Source organism: Hipposideros armiger, unplaced genomic scaffold, assembly GCF_001890085.2.
Source record: "Hipposideros armiger isolate ML-2016 unplaced genomic scaffold, ASM189008v1 scaffold_839, whole genome shotgun sequence".
NCBI classification, from domain to species: Eukaryota; Metazoa; Chordata; class Mammalia; order Chiroptera; family Hipposideridae; genus Hipposideros; species Hipposideros armiger.
In genome coordinates, this window is record NW_017732189.1 from 311,281 (window position 1) to 335,565 (window position 24,285).

The 24,285-nt window shown below is 41.2% G+C and overlaps 1 protein-coding gene across 1 annotated transcript in view; it reads left to right on the top strand.

The window, feature by feature from the left end:
- LOC109374591 (DNA helicase MCM9-like) overlaps nt 1-24,285 on the top strand; it is a 40,157-nt gene that overhangs the window by 12,710 nt on the left and 3,162 nt on the right. Inside the window, exons 2-7 of the mRNA XM_019629331.1 lie at nt 788-962; nt 14,251-14,453; nt 14,797-15,000; nt 16,275-16,357; nt 16,844-16,989; nt 23,004-24,283. Coding sequence (XP_019484876.1) covers nt 928-962; nt 14,251-14,453; nt 14,797-15,000; nt 16,275-16,357; nt 16,844-16,989; nt 23,004-24,283 — 1,951 coding nt within the window. The 5' untranslated portion in view covers nt 788-927. The remainder of the gene's footprint in view (nt 1-787; nt 963-14,250; nt 14,454-14,796; nt 15,001-16,274; nt 16,358-16,843; nt 16,990-23,003; nt 24,284-24,285) is intronic.

Here is a 24,285-nt window from a genome sequence, read left to right on the forward strand (position 1 = left end):
AGCTCAGCGGCTGCTCAGCTCGGGCTGGACTTGAACTGCTGTTGCTCAGAGCTCAAACTCTTGAGCGAGCTCTTAACCAACTGAGCCACTCAGCCGGCCCAAGAATCATTTATATTCTATTTGAATATCCAAGAGTCTATAAGATAGATAACAATTTTCTGTTGTTATCCCCTTTCATAGAAGAATAAACTAAGGCCTAGATATATTAGGAAACTTGCCTATAATATAGTAGCCAGAATGACAGACCCAGGATTCAAATGCAAGAGTAGGTGACTCCAAAGCCTTTGCTTTTGACCTTTCTGCTTTATTGACTGGCATAAAGAATGAATTAAAATCAGATAAGACATATGAAGGGAATCCTCTGTGACTATGAGCAAACTTCTCATTTTCATCATTGGACTATAATACCTACTGTTCTCTGTCTTTGGACCCTTCTCTGTAAACAGTATATAATATAAAACCCCTTGTCATAAGATCTCTGGAGATCTGTTTACTCCTTCTAAAAATTTAGACCGCTCAGTGAGGGTACCTATCATGGAGAAACAGAATTTGGAGACTTTTGGTTGCCACAGAATCCTCAGTAACACCTATCAGATTTTAGAGCATAGGACCTTCCAGTGACTGGATAACTGAAGCAGTTGTTCTGATGCCATCCATTCTTGGTATACAAGAAATAAAAGCCTTGACTCTACGCCCTCCCATTTAAAGTGTAGCTATTTATTTATTTTCATAGGTATAAGATATGCTTTTGAAAACAAAAGCTGACACAGCTTGATTGTTCCCTTAGGTCTGACGGTAACGGCTGTAAAAGATTCAGGAGAATGGAATTTGGAGGCTGGGGCGCTAGTGCTTGCAGACGCGGGCCTCTGCTGTATCGATGAGTTCAATAGCCTTAAAGAGCATGACAGAACCAGTATCCACGAGGCAATGGAGCAACAGACCATAAGTGTTGCTAAGGCTGGGTAAGAGTTCCTTTCCTTTGAAACCTACTGGGATGGTGAGATTAGTTAATACATGATTATGGGAAAATGTGAACCTTGTTATTGAAGTGCAAGGTATAGTTGGTCCTCTCCGTGATTGTCACTGAACACCCTTCAAGACACATAGCAGTTTTCCCGTGGGGGTGGATGAGGGAAGTAAAATGAGTTGTTGGGAAAAAGAAAGGGAAGCCTAAAGTCTAAATGTAAGTTGACTTAATTCATGGAGGGGACTTATAAAGAGCTTTCAAGGCAGGATTCTCATTCAATAATTATATGTCTACTCTGGCTATATTAGTATGTTGAGAATTTTGAAATATTCAAAAAGAAAAAAATATAATATCTGCTTTCAATGGCATTCTCCTTGTATAGCTTCATGGAAGATTGATCACAGCATATGGAAAATGAAATAATAATAATAATATATATTATTATAGCATAAGATGAAGTACCTGTTGTGACTCAAGGAGACTTGGGTTGAGGTATGTGAGTCCCTGGATGAAGTGGAAAAATAGGCAGGTTCAAGCCCTAGGTGGTTATGGGAAACTTACTTGGCCACAAAAACTGACCGCCAAGCAGGCTGCCAGGCCATCCAAGCAAAGGACAGAGCCCGAACTATCTCAGCCCTAATGCCACTATTAGAGGCGTGAGGCCAGCTGATCAGGCAGATAGGGCTGCCAGCAGAGTCTTCAAACAGTAGTGGTTACTTGGGAGCCAGGCAGACACTGGCGTTATAGACTCTGTGAGATCTATTCATATTCATTAGCAAAAAAGGAAGCGGGCAGGGAGGTGAGAACAGGATATAGCCCAGAGGGAAAAGATACAAGAAAAACTAGACAGAACCATTATCAGACCTGTTCATTTCACTCGACAGATATTCACTCAAATATATATTTATTAAGAGCCTGCTCTATGCCAGGCACTGTGCCCGACACTGAGAAGCACGAAGATGAAATACCACACTGTTCTTGAGGTGTTCCCTGTTTTGTTGGGAAAGCTAGATGCAAGAGCAGTAAAATGATAAGTCCATGATAAAAGTGTTATGAGAGAACATACTTTAAAAATAATTACTGCTTTAAAACTGTTTATCAGGGAAATCACAGATAATAGTTCACTAACTGTCTTTCAGGATACTTTCTTTTCTCTTTATGTCTCCATTTAATTAGCACCTTTGCTGGTTCGTAGAATCTGTGGTTTATTTTGATATACCTTTTCTGGAGGAAATATGAGGCATTTTAAAAGATTCCTAAATAGTTAAGCCTGGTATCAGGGAAAATTGGGACAAATGCTATGAATGTATTTTCGAAAGGGAGAACATTGGCAGTGCTGTATAATGTAGACTGCAGAACAAATCTTTGTGAAGATTTTATTAACCACTCCTACTGCCTTTATCCTCTGCTGAGTGTGAATTAGTATGCACCTTTCATGCTACCCATAAGTGTGTCATAAGTTCCAAAAGAAACGTTCTTGTAGATAAACAGTTTGCTGTGGCACCCACTGCTTGGACAGTCTTGTCATACTATAACCACTTCAAGCACTGGAGCAGTACTTTTCAGACTGTTGATAGGGAAGGACTAGTTTTAATGCTTTTTTCAGTCTATCAGAGAGCAGTATTGTTATAAAGTACAATAAAATTGTTTTAAAAATTAAAAAGGCAAAGACATATGAGTTATAAGCCTAAGTTCTTCCACTTAGGATGAAGAAAGCAGTAAGAGCATGTCCCTCCCATTCTAACAAGAAAAACCCAGATAGTCCACGAAAGTCGTAACATTCCCTGAACTTAACCAGGGAGCTGAGGTTACAAGGAAATCAAGGGAACTTAATTCCAAAGTGTAACAAGCCCCTCCAAAGAGAGATGAAACACACAAACTGTCACCTTGGACAGCATGAGAGGAAGAGGTGGCTGCCATAGAAGCAAATAAGGAGAAATAAGTAAAATTAATTTTAAATTCCCTGAAGGCCAAGCGTGGGCTAGCATATCAATTTAGAATAACTGGGAGCTCTAAACACAAAAGGAGTTCTCACTTGCAAGCCCTTCTCCATGAGTCTCTGCCAGATGCTCACAAGAAACAATGGGCAGGACAGAAGTCCAGAGAGGCCCTCCCCTGCCCTCATCAGCCATGCAAGCCTGAGATGCGATTGCTGCTGGGGAATAGGCACAAAACCCTGCTGCTTCCCCAGACACGTCTCTCACATGGAGCAAAACCCGATCCCTGTAAGCAGGGCCTCTGGGGTAGAGTAGGAGGAAAAATCCTGCCCTGGAGGGAAGGGCAGGAAAGTCCAGGATCCTAAACTGGTACAAAACAGAGGTCTGTACAGTGGGGTGAGGGACAGAAAAGCCCCTCCTGCCCAAGAACTACCACGGACATATGGCAGGATTCAGCTGCCACAGATGGGAGGGGCAGAAAGGCTGATAGCTCTCCTTATAGCTCTCCTCGCCCCAAAATCAGCCTAACCCCGAGTAACACGCAGTAGTAGTCTGCCTCTGGGGAAGGTGCAGGAGTGTGGAAAGAGATCCCCGTGTGGTGCAGGGGTGCCATGATGCTGGAAGCTGAGGGTAGATCAGAAACACTGACCGTAATCTCCCAGCACAGCACTGCGCTGCGGTCCTCACACTGAGGAAGACGTAATGGCAGCTCAGCACTGGAAGAATTTGAAGTCTGGCTCACTGAGGGTAGGACAGCAACGGCCACGCCAATATCCAGTCAGTTGTGAGGGCCTCACACTACACATGAAGTGCTGTGAGGTTATTTGAAGGTAGGCTGTAATAAGTTACAGATGGAAACTCTAGAACAACCACTAGAAAATAAAAGAGGCATAACCAATAAGCCAGTTGTAGAGGTAAAGTAGTAATAAAAAATAATCCAAAGGAAGACAAGGGAAGAAAAGGGCAACAAAGAATAGATGGAACAAATAGAACAAACAAAGCAAGATAATTCAAATTCAGCCATATTAATAATTAATAAATCATTTAAACAATTAAAAGGCAGAGATTGTCAGATTGGATAAAAAAGCAAGACCCAACTAAATACTGCCCTCAAGAAACTGACTTTAAATTCAAACACATAGGTAAATTAAAAGTAAAAGGATAGGGAAAAATTCCATGGAAACACCAAAACCTGACCAAGAAATTACAGGAAAATACAGACCAATATCCCCCATGAACAAAGACACAAAAATTCCTACCAATTCTTTAGTAAATAAATCCAGCATTATATAAAAAGGATTATATAATATAACTAAGTGGGGCTTATCTCAGTAATGCAAAGTTGCTGTAACATTTGCAATCAAATGGTATAAGGATACACATATGTAGAACAACGGAAGAAAATACAGGTCCAGAAATAGACCCACAGGTAAAAAGTCAGTTGATTTTCAAGAATGATGCCAGGATAAATCAATGGAAAAAAGATACTCAGTTCAAAAAAATGATGCTTCCATTTACAAAATGACCTGTACATGAATACTTATAGCAGCTTTATTCATAATCACCCAAGACTGAAAACAGCCCAGAAATCCATCATGTGGTGAATGGAAAAACATATTTTATACATCCATGAAATGAGATATAAATATAAATAAGCAATATAAAGGAACAAACTATTGATATGTGCAACAACATGGATGAATCTTTTTTTTTAGCTGAGCCATCCTGCCACCTGTTGGCAGCTCAACGGCAGCTCAGCTCGGGCCAGGAATCAAACCGCCAGTTGCTTAGAGCTCGCACTCTTGAGTGAGCTCTTAACCAACTGAGCCACTCGGCTGGCCCTGGATGAGTCTTTTAAAAGCACTATGTGAAGTGAAAGATCCAGGCACAAAAGACTATAGTTTATGATTTCATTTATATGAAATTCTAAAAGGCAAAAGCTATAAGGAGAGAAATCAGATTAGTGGTTGCCAGGGATTGAGAGTTAGGGGGGGGGGGGATTGACTGCAGAGGGGCACCCTAAAACTTTGAATTTTACTGTAAATTATACTACAATTTTAAAAATATGTAAATGCATATATTTTATTTTTAGCTTTAACAGACATGAAATCGCTGTCAAATTGCTATTGAAGTTTCTAAACACTTACGTCTTTCTGTACTCATCTCTTCCCTGACAGGTAACAGCATATGAATAGATAGATACAAGTTCACAGCCCAAGCTGTGAGCCCTGATGGTGACATGCACAGTAAGACAACACCACACAAGGATAGAGAGGAAGGGGATGGAAAGGAATAACAGTGCCAGGGAGACTGATACATGTATCATTAGTAAAACCCTTTTTAAACATATTGAAGTGACATCTTCTAAAGGAAATAATTTATTTAAAGAATGATTTTCAAATTGGATTTCTTTTGTCTATTGGGAAAGGAGAGGACTCACAGCTGGGAGATGAGATTGGAATTCTATTTTGCTACTACTCTTTACAGTCAATTTTTTCATTGTTTCCCCTTCACACCATCTATCAAATGTACACTGTATTGAAAGGCGTTTTGCCTGAGAAGCACTTTGAGTGCTTTGATGTAATGAACTTTTCTCAAAGGTTTCGTTTTTAGACGATTGCACCATGGTAGGCATTGACATTATCGTTATTATTATGGCAAACATTTGTATGATTATCTTTTCAAGATAAAATTCTTCAAATGTTTCTTTTTTGTGTTGGCTACTGTCCAGAGTTTAATACCTCTTTGAACTGTGCCCTGGATCATTTTTAGGCTTCCAGCTACTCCATGACCCTCCCAAGACTGCCACCTCTGGTTCCAGGAACTTTGAGGTTTCTTTCTGTTCCCCAGTAAGTTACTGCTTTGATTCATAAGGTCTCAAACCTGTTCTCAATATTTCCCCACTCCGTGTGGGCCTCTCTCTTTCTAGGGGTGATTTCATCTGTTCCACCATCACGAGGACCCCTTTGCTCTCCCCTCCTTTTCACTTAGTCTCCACTGATCTTTCCATTCCAGTATGGGCTCTAGATTAGCTTTGCTGGTTTCTAATGTCTATTTGCCTATTTACATGTAAATTGAAGTTTGTAGTATCCTCTTTCTCTCTCTCTCTCTGTCTCTCTCTGTCTCTGTCTCTCTTTCTCGCTCTCTCTCTCTCTCTCTCTCTCTCTCTCTCTCTCTCTCTTTCACACACACACATACACATATTTTAGTTTTGTTTTATGGATTTATTTGCTCTCCTTGTTTTATCTGTAACGTATCTGGAAGATATGTTGAGAGATTTGGATATAAGCAGCTGCCATTATCCTATGAAAACCTAGAAATAAACATTTTTTAAAGTTATTCTTGTTTACCTCATAATACCAACTTCGCTGTGTATTTTAAAAACATTACCCATGTTTTCCTTGAGCCATTTATAGAAAAAAATATTGGAAAAATAGTTATCTACAATTATTTCAAAGGACTCAAATATAAAAATGGAATTAGATTTTTTCTGTATCCTTTAGAATCAATGGCTAGAAGGTTCAGTGAAGCATATTTAGAATTAGTACAAGGAAGATTTTTTAGCGGTTAGAGCTGCCTAGAGGTCAAGTAGGCTGCGATAGGGTTGCAGAGGTCTTCAAGTTTAGAATAGAAAAATTTTATATAAGGAATTCAAGCATCTAATGAATAAATGAATAACCTGTAAGGTGCCACCTCTGAGATGTTTCAAATTATGGGCTGGCCCACAAACTCAGCCATGACGAACAAATTCAGCTGCTGGCTGGTTTATTACAGAATATGTACATACATAAAATATGCTTTCACATTATATCATGATATATTGAACATGGTCTATACTAGACACAGAAACTGCATCAAGAGCTCTAGCTCTTTAAAATGACCACAAGGATACACTGGGTGTATTATTGTAATAATTAAGTGCAAGAGTCTCCAGAGCTAGTGTGGCTGGGTTGAGCTTCCAGCTCCACTGCCTGCCAGCTGGTCATGTATATTACTGGACTCCTGTGCCTTGACCTCCTCATTGGTAAGATGGTGAGAATTTCTCTATTTTGTAGGGCTGTTGTGGAAACTGAATGAGTTAATCCATGTAAAGTTCTTAGGATAGAACCTGGAGTGTAATAAATGTTATTTAACTGTTATAGGTCTGCAATTCTTTTCAGAAACCCTTGGGGCCAGATGCATGTTGAATTCAGATTTTTTGTTTTAATTTTAGGAAGGTAACACAGTGCCTATGCTGTATATTATGACCTGCAATACAAAGGCTTCTATACCCTAAAACAGGAATATTTCATTGAGCCATCATCATCCCAATGTTCCGGGCCCGTTCTCTAGGACCACTCAGGTTTTTCTGAGATGCTTGATACCTTGCAGTATCATTTTCAGGATCTCTTGAAAATCTCTGCATTTGTTCTCTCTCTCTCTCTCTCTTTCTCATGTTTCAAGTGACTAAAGTCTGATTGATTTGTGAAGGATTTTTTATTTGAAGTATAATCTCCCTAAGGATGTTAGTGTGAACCACAGGATCAGATACCTGGCTGGCCTCCAAGGCTACAGGGAGTTTCTCAGAGATTTTTTTTTTTTTAATGTGTCACTTTATATACACTGCATAGAGTTAAAGAGTTCTTTTTAAAAATAGGAACCACACACTTAATCACTTAATTGTTCCATACAAACTCTTTTTTGAGTACCGGTTAAACTTTATCCATGTGGTGGGCATATACCTGCAAGAACACATCATAAGCCACACACCCACCATTCAGATGTGCAGATGGCTGGGAGGGAACCAGTCAATATGATCTCTGCAGTGTAAAAGCTTCTTGTGGGCAGTCAGAATACAAAAGAAAAAATGCTAAAACACTTAGGATACCTAGAGTCTACTAAAATGTAACTTAACAGTATCATTTACCAAAATATAGGTCCTATTGAATTAGTACATGTTTGAGAAGACCAATAATTTTGTTGTTCTTTGCTGATGTTACTTAAATCTGAAAACATTTTTAAAGTTTGAGATTTTAATACCTTACATTTGTCCTGACTGCTTAACAAAATTGAAAAGGAAACCAAGAAGCAAATGCTGCAATATGAGCTTAAAAGGGGTGATCAGTATTTATCTGTAGTTGAATTTACCTGTCTTTTTAAACTATGCAAATCAGTTCCTGGGCCTGGTGAGTGTTAGCACAATGTCACACAGCAATGTGAAGTCATTTGAGAGAGCTGAGATGATCTTTAAGGCCTTGGAATGCTGAACTAAATAATGATTTTGAGAAGATAATGTTTCATTATTTGAAAGATTCTTTTCAAATTTAACTAGGATAGCATCTCATCAAGGTTAGGGTATCAGTAGATTCTTAAATAATAGAGGATACCTCACTATTTGCTGAGGACACATCTTAGTAGAAAATTTGACATTGCAATTATATGTGTTTGGTGCTACCAAATTATACTCAAATGCCTAGCTAGGAAATAACAGTCTAAAATTTAAAAACAACATGATGGCAATTTATTATTTTGTTCAGTAAACTTGCCTGAGCTCTAAGCAGTGTCATGCTCTCTGCTAGTTACTGACACCACAGAGGAAAAGATAAGGCCTTGGTTCTCAAGATGCTCACAGCCTTCTAGCGAGACACACAAGGAAACATTTATTGTACACTGATTCTAAGAGCCGGAGAGGAGCCACAGCACCAGTCTCCACTCAGCTGATTTTCAGTTTTCTAGTACACACCAGGCCTACTGATCAGAATGTCTGAGACAGGAGCCCGGAATCTGTGTTGTTGAAACCTACCTCGTTCCGTTTTAGGGACCACCACTCCTAGGTAAGATTGCACCACACCCAGGCACCCTGTTTGCTTCTTCCTTTCCAGATGCTGTGAAGCTGCACACCTGGTTGCATCCTTTATAAACTAGCCTCAGGCCAAGGTGGGAGGCTGTGGAGGAGGGAGCCAGCCCTTCTACCCAGCCAGAGGCCTCTGAGCCCTGGGGGTTGAAGGGGCTGTGGAACATGCTGAGAAGCCTTCCATAGAGGAGGCATCCAAGCATGCCCCCAGGATGTGATTGTAAGTTCAGATGAAGCACTTGGAGAGTTTTCGGTTCTTTCTCAATGATCTATATGAGCAGTACTTCCAGCCCTTTCCTCTTTGCTATCCCCATGGCTTGAGCATCTCATATCATCACTCATTGAGTGAATCTAGACATGAAAGGTAATTTGTCAGCTGTATCAACCTTGTTAAAAAGAGGGGAGCGTATGTGTACCTGGCATTTAAGGTTACCAAAAATATGTATAATGGATTGTGAACATATCATTAATATGTTTTCATTTTGTATAGTTTTATGGGGGGAATACCCCATTTTTTGGATGCTCATTTTCAGGGAAACAAAGATTGTTGTTTGTTATTTACAAATATACCATTTATTGTGATCGTTTCCTCTGATGTTTTCTCATGACAGCTTTAAGATGTAATTCAGATACCACATGGAACTCACCTTTTTAAAGCATGCAGTTTCATGGATTTTAGCATATTCATAGAGTATGCAACTATCATCACTATCTAATTCCTGAATATGTTCATCACCCCAAAAAGAAATGCCCTACCCTTCAGCTGTCACTCCTCATTCCCTCCATCCCACATTTCCCCTCTCTCTCAAGTCCCTGGCAGCTACTAGCCTACTTTCTGTCTGTATGGGTTTGCCTGTTCTGGACATGTCATATAAATGGAATCATACAAGATGTAGCTTTTTGTGTGTGACAACTGTCACTTGGCATAATGTTTTCAGGGTTCATCCAGGTTGTTGCATGTATCAGTGGTTGTTCCCTTTCTATGGCCGCTTCCTGGCTTGTCGATAGCTGCCTCCTCTGTGTGCTCACATGGCCTTTCCTCAGCATGTGAGTGTGGAGAGAGTGAGCTCTGGTGTCTATTCTTCTTTTTATAAGGACATTAATCCCATTCTGGGGCTGCACCCTCATGACCTACCTAAACCTAATTAGTATCTAAGGCCCGAGTTCATAATATCATCACATTGGAGGTTATGGCTTCTACATAATGAATTTTGGGGGGACATAAACATTCTGTCCATAACAGCCTCCGTTACTTATTTTTATTGTGGTGAAAAGACACATAAAATTTATCATCTTAATTATAAGTGTGTAGTTCAGTGGTGTTAAGGATAGTCACATTGTTCTGCAGCCAATGTTCAGAGTTTTTTCATTTTGCAAAACTGAAACTCTGTACCCATTAAACAACTCCCCATTTTCTCCTTTCCCAGTCCATGGCAGCTACCATTTTACTTTCTGTTTATATAAATTTAACTACTCTAGGTACTTCATATAATTGGGATCATATAGTATTTGTCTTTGTTACTAAGCTGAGCCATCCTGCCGCCTCTTGGCAGCTCAGCGGCTGCTCAGCTCAGCCTGGGACTCGAACCGCTGTTGCTCAGAGCTCAAACTCTTGAGCGAGCTCTAAACCTACTGAGCCACTCGGCCGGCCCCCATCATGTCCTCACTGTTCATCCATGCTATATAGTATGTGACAGGATTTCCTTGCTTTATAAGGATGAATACTATTTTAGTGTATGTATATACCACATTTTGTGTATCCATTCTTCCTCCCATGAACACTCGGGCTGCTTCCACCTCTTGGCCATCGTGAATAGTGCTGCCATGAAAATGGATGTGGCCTTCATTCCTCTTATTCAGCTTAATCGTGGCTACTGTAAGGGTGTCTAAGGCAGAAGGCTTATAACCGTTAATCTGAGTCACTGCACAACTGAGAAAATGTACTGGGCCTTTTGTTGTTTCATAGCCTATTTTCAGTCTCCCTCATATATTCTAGAGTCTAGAAGCAATTCTTTTTTCCTATCCCTTCAAAACCTCAAACTTCTGAGGTGTATTTTTTCTCTTCCATTTCTCCTTGAAAACTGGTCAGCTCGTTCCTGCAGTATTTTGCCAAAGGACGTGTTCTTGCTCATGTCACAATCAGATGGGTTGAAGATGGGGTGCTGCGCTCCACGTTGTCATTCAGGGCCAGGGCGCCTTCCCTCCGGTGGCTCAAACTCCAGGGCCTTATCCTCATCTGTACTCTGCTGGTGAAGAGAGAAAACAGGGACATCTTTTAGGTGCCTGACCTGGAAGTAGCAGCGATTCTTCCACTTCCATTCCATTGGCTAGAGTTGGTCTCACAGCCCTACTTAACTGTAAAGGGGGAATGGGAAATATAATCTTACTCTGTTCCCAGAGGAAAAGGAAATAAGGTTTAATGAACATACAGCAGCTACTACCACAATGGAGAGTTAAATTTGGAAGTGATGGAATTTAGGTGATTAAAGCCAGGAGCGAAGATGGGGATCTTCATAAAGGATGTAATGAGAGACTGTCAAAATAACAAGGGCACTTCCTGGGGGGCCTGTAATGGTAAAAATAATTTATGTAACTCAGCTTTACAGTACTTAGAAAAATTGTTACTGTGTTTGTAGGAGAGTTTACATATGTAGATTAAAATGGAGAGTGGCTTTTTCAGAAACTGGAATGTTTTCACTCCAAGTTAAGCAGAAAAAGAATATTAGCAAGATTAATTTATGATTGTTGAAGCTTGTGAATATAGAATGACTGAATTTTAGAAATACAGAACTAAGTAAAGGTTTATGTTTTTGATTTATTATTTAGTGCATGTTTATTGATCATTTAATATGTGACAGGCAGTGCGAGGATTATAATGGTGACAGTTCCTCAAGGAGGATCAAATTTAGTAGGAAAAAAATAAGGCAAGTAAATAAATGCCTAAAATATCAAGCAAAATCTTGACGACTACAGGAACTGTGTATCTAAAATGTTACAGCATCGGGGTGACAGTCTGGAGGTGAAAGAGCGCTGGTTTTGGAGCTAAGCAGACCTGGGTTTGAATCTCAGCTCTGCTGCCCTCTCTGTAACCTTGGGGAAGTTATTAACATCTCTGGACTACTAATTTCCTTAATTTCTAAATTGATGATGGAAATAGCTACCTTTCAGGTTATTGTGAAGATTAGGAATACTATGTATACATGAACCCTGACACCGTGCTTGGTATTACAGATATGGTAGGTATCTTTATTATTATTATTGAAGAAGGTAGAGTTCATATTGGATTGGAAAAATCAACATTACCTTACACTAATTTGTGAGTTCATTCATTCAGTGTTGCATAGTGAGCTAGTACTATGCACGAAGTACTTAGGATTAGGCTGTGTATGTGTATCTGTTTTTGGAAGCTCTGTTCAGTTTTGAATGCAGTAAGTAATGTTTGTAGCACAGGTCTGCAACTAGAGGCTGCTATACTGCCTTCCCTTCTTTCATGACCAGAAACTACCCTCTCTCCTGGCACTGCCCCCATCCTCTTCCTTTGCTACAGGCAGCTGCCTGACTTTTTATCTCACACAGCCTCTGCTTCCCCTGCCCATCCCTCAATTTTTCATTGGTGGCATTTCTACTAACTGCCCCTTAGACAGCCATTTTTCTTCACATGTAATTCTTCTCTAGCCCTCTTCCTTAAGCTTACTCTTCTCATTTTTTTTTTCCCCAGTTACCTCAGGAACAATTCACCACCTTCTTTCTGCCTTTGCTAGTTCATTTTCCTTCTCACACCTTATTGATACCCACAGGTCCCCACAGAGGTTTCTCTTTGCTGTAGGTGATGCCATCATCCATTGCACATGCTCTCTGACAGGCACTGTGTTGAGCCTGCCGTGTAAACTAATTGGAGGCAAGGGCCAGAAAGCTGTGTACCTTTCTGAATTCTCAGTATAACCCTTTGCACATAGGAAATGACTTATAAATGTTTGTTGATCAGTGAGAGGAAGAACAATCAATTAATTTTACTTCACATTAAAAATAATTTAAAAACTATTTCATGTTCATTTCTATTTTGTTTCATTGCCAGTATCGCAGCAATATTCCTTTTTTATGATAAATGGGAACAGCCTCACTTCAATATGGATTAAATGTGCTTTTGTGGGATTATTTGGGAACCATTTATTACACTTTTTATGACAAACTGGATTCTAAATGCTAGACAACTGCCTTTACAAAAACATTTTGGCAAATATAAAATGTGGACTATCTGAATTTTTCTCTTTCAGTAATTTTTTTTAAAGGAATTTAGTTTTTGGTGGAAGTGCCTTGTTTCTCTTTTTCTTCTTTAATGAGTGTCTTCTTGTGTCATTTACCACCAAGATTCTCACGCTTTTTCAGTCTTAGGGCATGAGGTATTTGCTAGAGCCAACTGGAAATAGATCAGAGATTAACAGATGTAACACATGTTTGCTGATGTTGCAGGGCTCTGACTGCTGAAAGGCAGATATGCCACTATAAAAGCAGTCATTGACTGGAAAACATGCAGCTTTACAGGGAAAATGCTACATTTGTTATTGTTAGTGACCATCCCATATTATTTTGAGGACTTTCCCATCATTAATAATTTTAAAAACAGTTTATATGTTATGATGTATCCACACCTATCCTGCCTCTGCTCCGCTTCAGACTTGGTGCCTCTTCCTGGACCACGGCCCTCGTCGCCTCGATGTGTCCCTTCCATGGTCCTTCCCCATCGAACGCGCCACCACTCCCAGTTCTCTTCAGTCTTTCCTTCACTGTTGCTCTTCAAAGACTTGATGCTAATCAACCGTTATTCCTGATTTCCCTTGCTTCCTTCCCTCTCTGCCTGCCTCCATCCTTCCATCTATCTCTTTTTTCTTTCACTTTTAGAAAAATCAAAACAAAGTGAACACACAGAAAGTTTTTACTTCAACCAGTCACCATTCTCCAAAGTCACCCTCATCCTCCACCTTCACCCTGTCCATGAATATATATATATATATATATATATATATATATATATATATCCACTTTAAAAAGTCCACAGGTCATGAAGGGCCCAGTTCAAAACCTACTTTGTAATGTTTTTCTAATTGTCTCTTCCATTCACGTAGATGAATATACATCTTTACTCCTCCTGAGACCTTTATACTTCTAGAACTTATGGTATTCTGCCTTGTCTCACCATTATAGCTAGTGCATTGCAAACTCCGTAAGAGCAATATTTGTGTTTAGTTTAGTTTATATGCCTCTTAGCACCCAGCAGAGGAATCTGCTCACAGTAGGGTCATAAGAATTGTTTGTTGAACACTTGTTTTTCTTCAAGATAGGCTAGTGTAAATGTACTTTGTTGAACTTGGTGTTGGTGATACCTCCTTATATATCATTCCACATTCTCCTTCACATGGGTTTCTCTGCAACAGCAGCCCCATTTGATCAACAAGTGTAATCTTGCTTTTTATTTGAATCTCGCAGTCAGTGAATTGTATCTTCTCTTTCGGTAGCCTTGTGTGCAAGTTGAACACAAGGACCACCATCCTGGCAGCAACTAACCCCAAAGGCCAGTACGACCCCCACGAGTCCGTGTCTGTGAACATCGCCCTTGGCAGCCCACTCTTAAGTCGATTTGACCTGATCCTGGTTTTGCTTGATACGAAGAATGAAGATTGGGATCGTATAATTTCCTCCTTTATCTTAGAAAACAAAGGTATGCAGAGACAAACAAATCATTCAAATTGACAAAGAAAAAGTAGAAGTAACCAAATGAAACTCTCTTTGAAGAAAATTAAATAAATACCCAGGGTACCCTACCTAACGGGCAATAGAGAAATGCTTAGATCGAAAGCAGTGAGAGAAGGTAGTTACGAAACCCAGAATAATGAGCAGATGTAACAGGCCTTTCTCTACCTGCCATTGATGAGATTATAGTAGCAAATATGATTTTTTCTGATGAAAGGGGGCAATCTTAGGATATATGATTATTATTGAGTGCAAAGAAAACTAGACTGAATTATGCCACAAATTACTGACCCAACACCTGATGTATATAGGTTACCCAAGCGAATCAGAGAAGCTCTGGAGCATGGAAAAGATGAAAACCTACTTCTGCCTCATTCGGAATCTGCAGCCCACGCTGTCTGACGTGGGTAACCAGGTTCTTCTCCGGTACTACCAGATGCAAAGGCAGAGTGATTCCCGGAACGCTGCCCGGACAACCATCCGCCTGTTGGAAAGCTTGATACGATTAGCAGAAGGTGTATTTCATTCAAGAAATGAATTTTCTTATGGGGTCCCCAATATGTACAGGGCCTGGGGCTTAGCACCATGGATTCAGAGATATTGAATGAGAATAATCCTTACTCTAAGGAGCTCACAATTGCTTACAAAGTCAAGTCTCTGGGCCATGAAACCTCCACTCTTCTGGGGACAGAGATGGGTCTTGAGTGAAATGTAGTATCATTAAGAAAGAAGAATCTTCGTGGTCTCAGGAACTCTTAAAACTTAAGACATCATTATTTAGAAAGTCTTAATTACTGGTGTTTTGTTTCTCAGTGGCAGTCTGTTGGCATTTTGGGTAGGATACTGCCTTGTTTGGATTTGTTTCCTATTAGCAACCCATCACTAACATAGTGATACCAAATTAATAATACCATGGCCCAGCCCATCCCTAAGGCATGAGACTTAACCTGCAAACATATAGCTAACAGAATCTCAAGATTTTTTTTTTCTGACATTGGCTTTTACATGTAGCCCTTTAAATAATTCAATACATTTTTTTCACATAAACTTAACTGTACCATAGGATGACATAATATATGCTTAATAAAAAGCTCTATAAAACAGATGCACTTCACTTTTTCAAAGATTTATAGTTAATATTAGGGCAAGAAATACCCAAAATTCAGGCTCGCAAATTTGTTAAATTTTGAAAAACAGATAAAGAGAAGGCCAGAGATGAGAAATGAGTTAATTTTCTGTATTTCTATAATAGACCAGAAAGTGAGGATTAAAGGTTGTTGAATATTAAATATATGCTTAAATAGCCCCTTAATTTTGGGGAGCCCAGAGTATTTTTTATATAAATGAACAGAATTGCCATGGACTGTGCAGGAGGTATAGTCACATTATTAGAGAAACAGCCTTAAAGCTAGTTGAACTTATGGGGGCGGCCGGTTAGCTCAGGTGTTTGGAGCACAGTGTTCATAACACCAAGGTTGCCGGTTCGATCCCCACATGGCGAATTAAGCTGCGCCCTCCACAACTAGATTGGAACAGCTACTTGACTTGGAGCTGATGGGTCCTGGAAAAACACACTGTTCCCCAATAAAAAAAAATTAATAAATGATAATGGAAAAAGAAAAAAAAGCTAGTTGAGCTTAGATGTTTGTGCTTGTCGAGGAAAATTTGTTATTAGCTCATTCATAAAATACAGTTTTGAGAGGGATCAGGTATAATATTACATTTACCACCTCAAATATTTGTAAAATATTCCTGTCTTCATAATTTCAAATGCATCTTATTTTCTTAGCTCACGCTCGCCTGATGTTTCGTGACACTGTGACTCTGGAAGATGCTATTACCGTGGTGTCAGTAATGGAGTCCTCAATGCAGGTGAGGGTGTTTTGTACCTAATATTTGAAGTGTAATTACGAGCATTAAAAAAACAATTTATAGTATATCAAGAGTTATAAAAATGATCACATTCTAGACGTAATAATTCCTGGAAATATATCCAAAGGAAACCATTTAAAAGAAGGAAAAACATTGTCATGGAAACATTCTCTGCATCACCAGCATTGCTTTTGCCCATCTGTATAAAATAGTGGGTCTCAATCCTTTTTCTCCTTAAAACACCTAAGGGATGCTCATGGTCCCACCAGTGAGAGTGTGGCTTTCTAGAGCAATGCTTGCCACCAAGAACGGGGGAGAGGACTATAGAAATTTGAAAAAGGCTCCCAGGTGATTCTGATTCCAAGATGTGGGTTTGGAGGGCTGTTCTTAGCCATCTGGGATCAGTGGTCCCTAGTGTGTACCTCCTCTATGTAGGCTGGCCTGCTGACCCCCCCCTCCCGTATTTTCTATTTCGTACCCCCTCAGGGAGGTGCACTGCTGGGAGGTGTGAATGCGCTCCACACTTCCTTTCCTGAAAACCCGCTGGAGCAGTACCAGAGGCAGTGTGAACTTATTCTGGAAAAGCTGGAGCTGCACGATCTCTTGAGTGAAGAGCTGACAAGACTTGAAAGGTGAGAGGAGAAAACCAAGAAAGGCATATAATAGAAAATCCTTGTTTGGCATTTAGTGAAATGAAGGAAGTATAAATTAAGTGGAAAATCTATTTGTACTATCTGTAGGGGATTGTTTCAGTTACCTATTGCTTTATAATGAACTAGCCAAAATTCAATGGCTTAAAAAAAGAAATACCACTGTCATTTTAGTGCTTAGTTTTCAGGGAGTCAGAAATTCAGGAGGGCTCAGTGGGGATGGCTTATCTGGGCTCCATGTAGTGTCAGCTCGGGTTACTCATAAACCTACATTTAACTGGGAGCTCAGCTGGAATTGGCACATCCAAGATGGCTTCTGACATGTGTGTGGTGCATTTGCTTGGGTGTCTTAAATGGCTGGGCGCTGGCTGGGTCTCTGACTACCATAGGGTAGTCAGAATTCTGACAGTCAGAATTCTGACATGATAGCTTAGGACTCCAACAGAGCAAAAGTGAAAGCTGCCAGACCTCTTATGGGCTGGGCTGGGCCTGGTGCAGCATCACTTTCTATAGGTCAGAGCAGGTCACAAGGTCAGCCCACATGCAACATAAAGGGAAATAGACACCACTTCTTGATGGGAGGAGTGGCACAGACATACAGGAATGAGGGACCTGATGGCTGCCATCTTTGGAGACTACCTTCTATACCTGTGTTTCCTTGACTCGCTGGTTTGGTAAACCTCATGGAGAACACGAACTGGTTCTTTACTACATATAGCAAAGTTTATCACCTTGGGTGACAGTTACTTGAGAAGCACTAAAGTAGGCTACCTACAGTTCATACCCAAGATTCACAGTTACTGTGGAATCAAGATGCCTTGGTGAATGGGCTTTATCATGTTTGTTACCACCACTTCTTCCTCTTCACTTTCTTTGGCTCAATATAAGAAGTAGAGCAATGCCATTCAGAGAGGCGGCTGGGACTGCTGTTAAGAAAGAGGAAGTTGGGGGGCCAGCCGAGTCGCTTAGTTGGTTAAGAGCTCTAGCTCTGAGCAACAAGGTCGCCGGTTCAATTCCCACATCGCCGGCGAGCTGCGCCCGAGCTGAGCTGCCAACAGGCGGCAGGATGGCTCAGCTGGTGAGAGCATGTGCTCCTAACAACAAGATTCCTGATTCGACCCCCGTATGGGATGGTGGTCTGCACCCCCCGCAACTAAAATTGAACATGGCACCTTGGGCTGAGCGGCCAGATGGCGACTGGACTTGGAGCTGAGCTAGCTGCTCCCTCCACAACTAAGATTGAAGGACAACAACTTGGCTGTTTCCCTTCCCCGATTCCCCAACACTGTTCCCCTCACCCAATTCCCCAATAAAATCTTTTTTAAGAAAAAGAGGAAGTTGGACTCCAGGAGAGCAGCCTATCCCAGGCCAGACGCAGACATAAAATATTTTAATAACTTGGCCATGTCATTTTTCTTTGCCAGGAGAGGACATGTGCAAGGGAGTTTACATAAAAAACCTTAGTGTTCATTAATATTTTATTCTTATTGTTTTTAAAGCTTTCTTCCCAGCATAATAAATATTTGATAATTAGTCTTTATGTAACCCTGGTGAGAGGAAATCGCAGGTAGAAGACAGGCCCAGACTGGTTTCAGGCCAGCCTGAGCTACCGTGTTTCCCCAAACATAAGACCTAACTGGAAAATAAGCCCCAGCATGATTTTCAGGGTGCTCATAATATAAGTCCTACCCCAGAATAAGCCCCAGTTAAGATCGTCAGCCAGACATGACTGTATTTGAATAAATGTAGATTTCTGTACATGAATAAATGAATAAAATGTGTCTTTTGGAGCAAAAATTAATAGAAGACCTGGTCTTATTTTCAGGGAAACACAGTAGTATGCTGGGAGTTAGAGAAGTGGAGATAACTAGTGCCCATTTGATCCTGGGAAAGGCCCTTCTGGTTCATTAGCAGCTTCTCTGACCCTCCCATAAGCATCATGATTTTCCTTGCCTACATGCCCAAATCCATGACTTTAAAAATTTACATATTTAACAGTCAGACTAAGAAAAATCCCCAGCGAGAATGATGTATTTGATGTTAAAGAGGGAGATCAGTTTTTCATCCTACAGGGTAACAATGCAGAAACGACAAAAACGATGTTTCACAAATCACCTTTCTAATGACTTGTTAAATGTGGACACATGGGAAGGAACCTGTCACATGCATTACCTCAAGAATTTCGGCCTGAACTTGAACATTCGCATGTTCCCTAAATACATGAGCTTCTAAAAAGCTAAACTTTGAGCCTGTACCTGTGAAACAGGAGTGAGGAATGGCAAGTGCATCTACAATATTTGGGAATCTTCCTGATCAATTAATTGGCTTAATAATTGACCTGAACCTGGTTATTGATGTTGATCTCAAAGCTGGGCTGGTGAATAGAATTGTTGTGGGAAGTGGAACAGCCTCCAGCATGATGTGGGACCACATCAGGATTATTGTCTGCATTAAGTAAAACCTTAGCATTCTTTCCCTGGCTTTTCTCTTCCATTCACTCACTTCCTTCAGCCAGCAGCATTCTCTTTCTAATTTGTAAAACCTCAGCACAGCCTTCCTGGGAAGTGTGGGGCTGGTTTTGTCCTGCTAACACCCATATGCCAGCCTGCAGTAAACTGGCACTTTGTATAAAATCACCCGCCTTTTCTTTTGGTCTCCTGGTTTTAATAATCCAGAACAGTGGTTCTCAACCTGTGGGTCGCGACCCCTTTGGGGGTCGAACGACCCTTTCACAGGGGTCGCCTAAGACCATCGGAAAACACATATTTTCGATGGTCTTAGGAACCGAGACACCGCTCCTCTATCCGTCTCCATGCTTCAAGACAAAATTTCATTTATTTGTAATTAGAAATAAATATTTCACAATATATAATTACTTATTGTTTTTGTGATCAATCACTATGCTTTAATTATGTTTAATTTGTAACAATGAAAATACATCCTGCATATCAGATATTTTCATTACGATTCATAACAGTAGCAAAATTACAGTTATAGAGTAGCAACGAAAATAATTTTATGGTTGGGGGGTCACCACAACATGAGGAACTGTATTAAAGGGTTGCGGCGTTAGGAAGGTTGAGAACCGCTGATCCAGAGCATGGTGTTAAAAGCAAAGCTAGTCCTGTGGTCCTTTTATGGTTTGACGAAGCGCGTCCCTCGGCCTGCCCTGGGCTTGGCTTTCCTTATGGAGAGGCTGCTCATTTTAACTCCCAAAAATATGCTGGATTCAGGAAGGGAAGAAATGTGATAGAAAAATAGCAATTGAACTTACCAAATTCAAAATGACTGTCCTGGAAGGAAAAAAGGAAAAGAAAGAGTAGGCGATGATCTAAAAAATAGGATTCTGGGGCCGTCCGAGTGGCACGTTGGTTAAGAGCTGGCTTGGGATGCCAGAGGGCCCCGGTTCAGATCCCACATATGAGGGCCAGTGACACTGCCCTCTACATCTAAGATGCTGAACAACAGCTCAACCCAGAGCTGGGCTGCCGGGAGTCGCCGGCGATGGCGTAGGCTGCAGCCCCTGCTGCAGTGAGTTGCCATGGGCTACCGTGTGTAGCCAGCAGCCAGCGTGAGCGGCCAGCAGCCGCCACAGTGAGCGGCCGTCCAGAAGCCGGCGACTGATCTGCCTCGCCCAAGAAGAGCGCAGTGATGGTGCCAACTTGGGCCAGTGAAGAAACATCCTCCACATCTATACTGAAGAACAAAAGGACAGCAACTTCTCTGTTCCCCTTCCCTCAATTCCCCAATAAAAATCTTTAAAAAAAAATAGGATTCTGCCTAAAATGTTCTTCTGACATTTCTATGTAATGCAGGACCCTGTTCAGTGTTGATCCTCAAAGCAACAAAAGCAGGTGCCCCACAAATGAAAGTGAATTACCTCCAAGACACAGTGTAAAGCTCATCTTACCAAGTGAGAACACATGGCTTTCTCCCCTTAGGAAAGCATTGTTTATGCCTTAAGTGGATCACATATCAATAATAAAACTATTTGTATTTTTATCACACTTTTCTTCTGGAAAATGCTTTTAGTGATGGCCTGCCTCAAACGGTGGCCACTCTACCCACTTCAAACCAGAGTACAAACATGCTTTTGGGAGGCTGTAGTCAAACTGCAGACATTTTATGTAAGGGAGAATTTAATTCCTAAAGTCAAAATTAGTCTAAAATAATAGAGCTAAATGACTCTACTCCTGAAAATTCCCTGTTTTTTAGGACATTGTTAAGGAGTTCTGACAATTGAGTATCCTTGACCTCTCTTTGATGCTGAAAGCATACTAGATAGTAGTAATTGTGAAAGCTATTTTTGGTTTGTTTGTTGGGTTGTGACTACTGTGAACATGGTTTTGCTATATTGATGTCTCCAAATCTACCATGTGTGAATATAACCCAATATTTTACAATAAAATTTTTGTGATTATTTTTTCCTGATTGTAAGGGGTAATACATGTTCTTTACAGAGTATTTTGAAAAGTAACAGTAATTAATTAATAAGACAAAAATCACATGTAGTCTTATTAACATTTTAATGAATTTAGTATATTTAAATTTAAAATTTACTTAAAGTTAATGTATTCTATTCCTTCTTCCATGATTGAACATATTTTTAGAATAATTTATTCATCTGCTTTTTGGTGTAATTCCTTTTCAGATTTATTACATGGAAGCAGGGTGATGTTGCCCCTTATGCTGAAAAGTCGTTTCTAGGTTGTTAGAGAGGGCTTTCTAAACGACCTCATTTTGAGAAATTATAATTTCTGTTAGAAATTGGTCCTCTGGCATTATTTCAGATTCTAATATACCCAAGATTTAAAATGGATATCACTGATCAGATCTCTCATTCAGGAAGGGTCTATATCAACTTGACTCTGTATTAACTTGATGGAGAGTAGCTGCCCAGAACACATGTTGAAACGTGGCTGCGCTTTGCAGGAAAGATGTCACCGTGGCCTGGGGAAGTCTACCAGGAATGTGAAGGCCATAGGGGACAGTGGGAGCCCAGGTATGGAGGAATCACAGCCTCTATTTTGCAGGAAGGTGACTTCTCAGATGCCCTAAAGTCCAGTACCTCAGTTAGGTGAAGAGATGTAAGAGATCATAATTTCTAGCCTTTCACTTAGGTTCTGATCTGGCCACTAGCAAGTAGAGCCACTTTCTTGATCAGCAACAAGCTGCTGTGCAAACAGCTACACGTTTGCCTTGTAGTTCACTTTTTTTTTTTAATTGGGCAATTGCGGGGATGGGAACAGTGCTGGAGAATTGGGGGAAGGGGAACAGACAACTTGATGTCCTTTTGTTCTTCAGTCTTGTTGTGGAGGACGTTGCTTCACTGGTCCAAGTTGGCACCATCATTGTGCTCTTCCCGGGCCAGGCAGATCAGTCACCGGCTTCTGGACGGCCACTCACTGCGGCTGCTGGCCGCTCACACTGGCTGCTGGCTACACGGTAGCCCATGGCAACCCACTGCCGCAGGGGCTGCAGCCTACGCCGTCGCCGGCGACTCACGGCAGCCCAGCTCCGGGTTGAGCTGTTGTTCAGCATCTCAGCTGTGGCGGGCAGTGTCACTGGCCCTCATATGTGGGATCCGAACCGGGGCCCTCTGGCGTCCCAAGCCAGTTCTTAACCATCACACCACTCGCCCGGCCCCTGTAGTTCCACTTTTAACACGAGATAAGACTGCACATTTTACATTGACCTTCAGACAATCTTAAATGAATTAAATGGACTTTCAGGGAGAACTAACACTATAGACAAATTGGCTACTTCATTTTCTTTATTTTACTGCAGCTTTAGGTTAAATGAGAATGATTATCGGAGCATTTAAATTATATTATGATGTAAAAGGATTATTCCTGCTGCTCTGAGAGACTATTTGGTATTGATTTAAAATTATGTGGGACTTAACCCTTTAGATGGCATCTCAGACCCTAAAAAAATGAAAAGGTTAAAGCAAATTCTCTTCCCTTTAATATATGTTTTCTTTATTTCTGCTACAGGTTACAGAATCAGAGTGTGTACCAATCCCAACCACGGGTAGTGAAGGCAGAGACTACTCCAGGATCCTCGAGAAATGATCCAGGGGAAGAACTCCAGTTCGGAACATCAACACAGCAGGAAACGAATTGCAGTGTGCGTACCCCTGCTGTTGGAGGCAGTGTCAAGGGAAGCCCACTTGTCAATCTGCCACCCCGTCTGGAGCCTAACAGGTCAAAAAGTAGAAAACATTCAGCTGAGCTCAACGAGAGAAGAGATCACAGTTTGGATTGGTTTGACTCCATAGCAGTTGATCAGATTGAACCTAAAAACACTGTTCCTATGTCTCCTGGTCCCAAAACAACTGGGGCAAAAATGGCTTTGAAAATCTCCAGCAACAGATCTCAGGGTAAGGAAAAGAGTGAGTCAGGCCGAAAGAGCAAATTGGAAACGGGACAGCTTCCAGCACCAAGAGAGACAGAAGCTCCATTGAGGCCGCACCGTGTTGAGGGGGAAAAGGAAAGACAAGCAGCAGTAGTTTCTGAAGCAGCTGTCACTGCTGCCGAAGCCGACTCGGTACTGACTCTTCATGTCCCCAGGAGACTACACAGGTTGCGCTCAGAGAGGGCCCAGGAGCGGTGCATAAATCCCGCCCGGGCACCTGCGCAGCCCACAGGCCCTTCCCATGCTCCGTGCATGCCTGTGCATAGGCCAGAAAGAGCACTGGAGACTCCCAAGAGAAAGAGAAAGAAAGCCCTCGCTCAGGCAGAAGAGTCTGAACCTGAAAGTGTTGAGAGTCCAGGTCCTCCTGTGGCCAAACTGGCAAAGTTTACTTTCAAACGAAAGTCAAAACTGATCCACTCGCCTGAGGACCACAGCCATGTGTCTCCTGGCACAACTAAAATGGCAGCTCAGAGTCACAAAATTTCCCAGCACAGAGCTACAGGAGAAGCAGCGCTGCCTGTAAAGGGTCCGGAAAAGTTGACCTCTGCCTCAGGAAACGGAAACTGCGATCAGCTGCAGAGGAAGGCAAAGGAGGTGTCACAGCAGCCACCAGAGGAAGACGCATCAAGAGAGAGGATGAAACACCACCCTGAAAAGAGAGTTGTTCAGCCCGAATTTCAGTTTCGGAATGAGACTGGGCGTTTACGTCTTACTTGTGAAAGAGGCACAGAGGAAGCGCTTTCATGCAATAATCAAAGCAGCAAGGTTCATGCTTGCACACTAGCCAAATTGTCCAACTTCTCCTTTACTTCCTCCGAATCCAAATCAGAATTCCCTCCTTCTGAAAGTAAGAACTGTGGC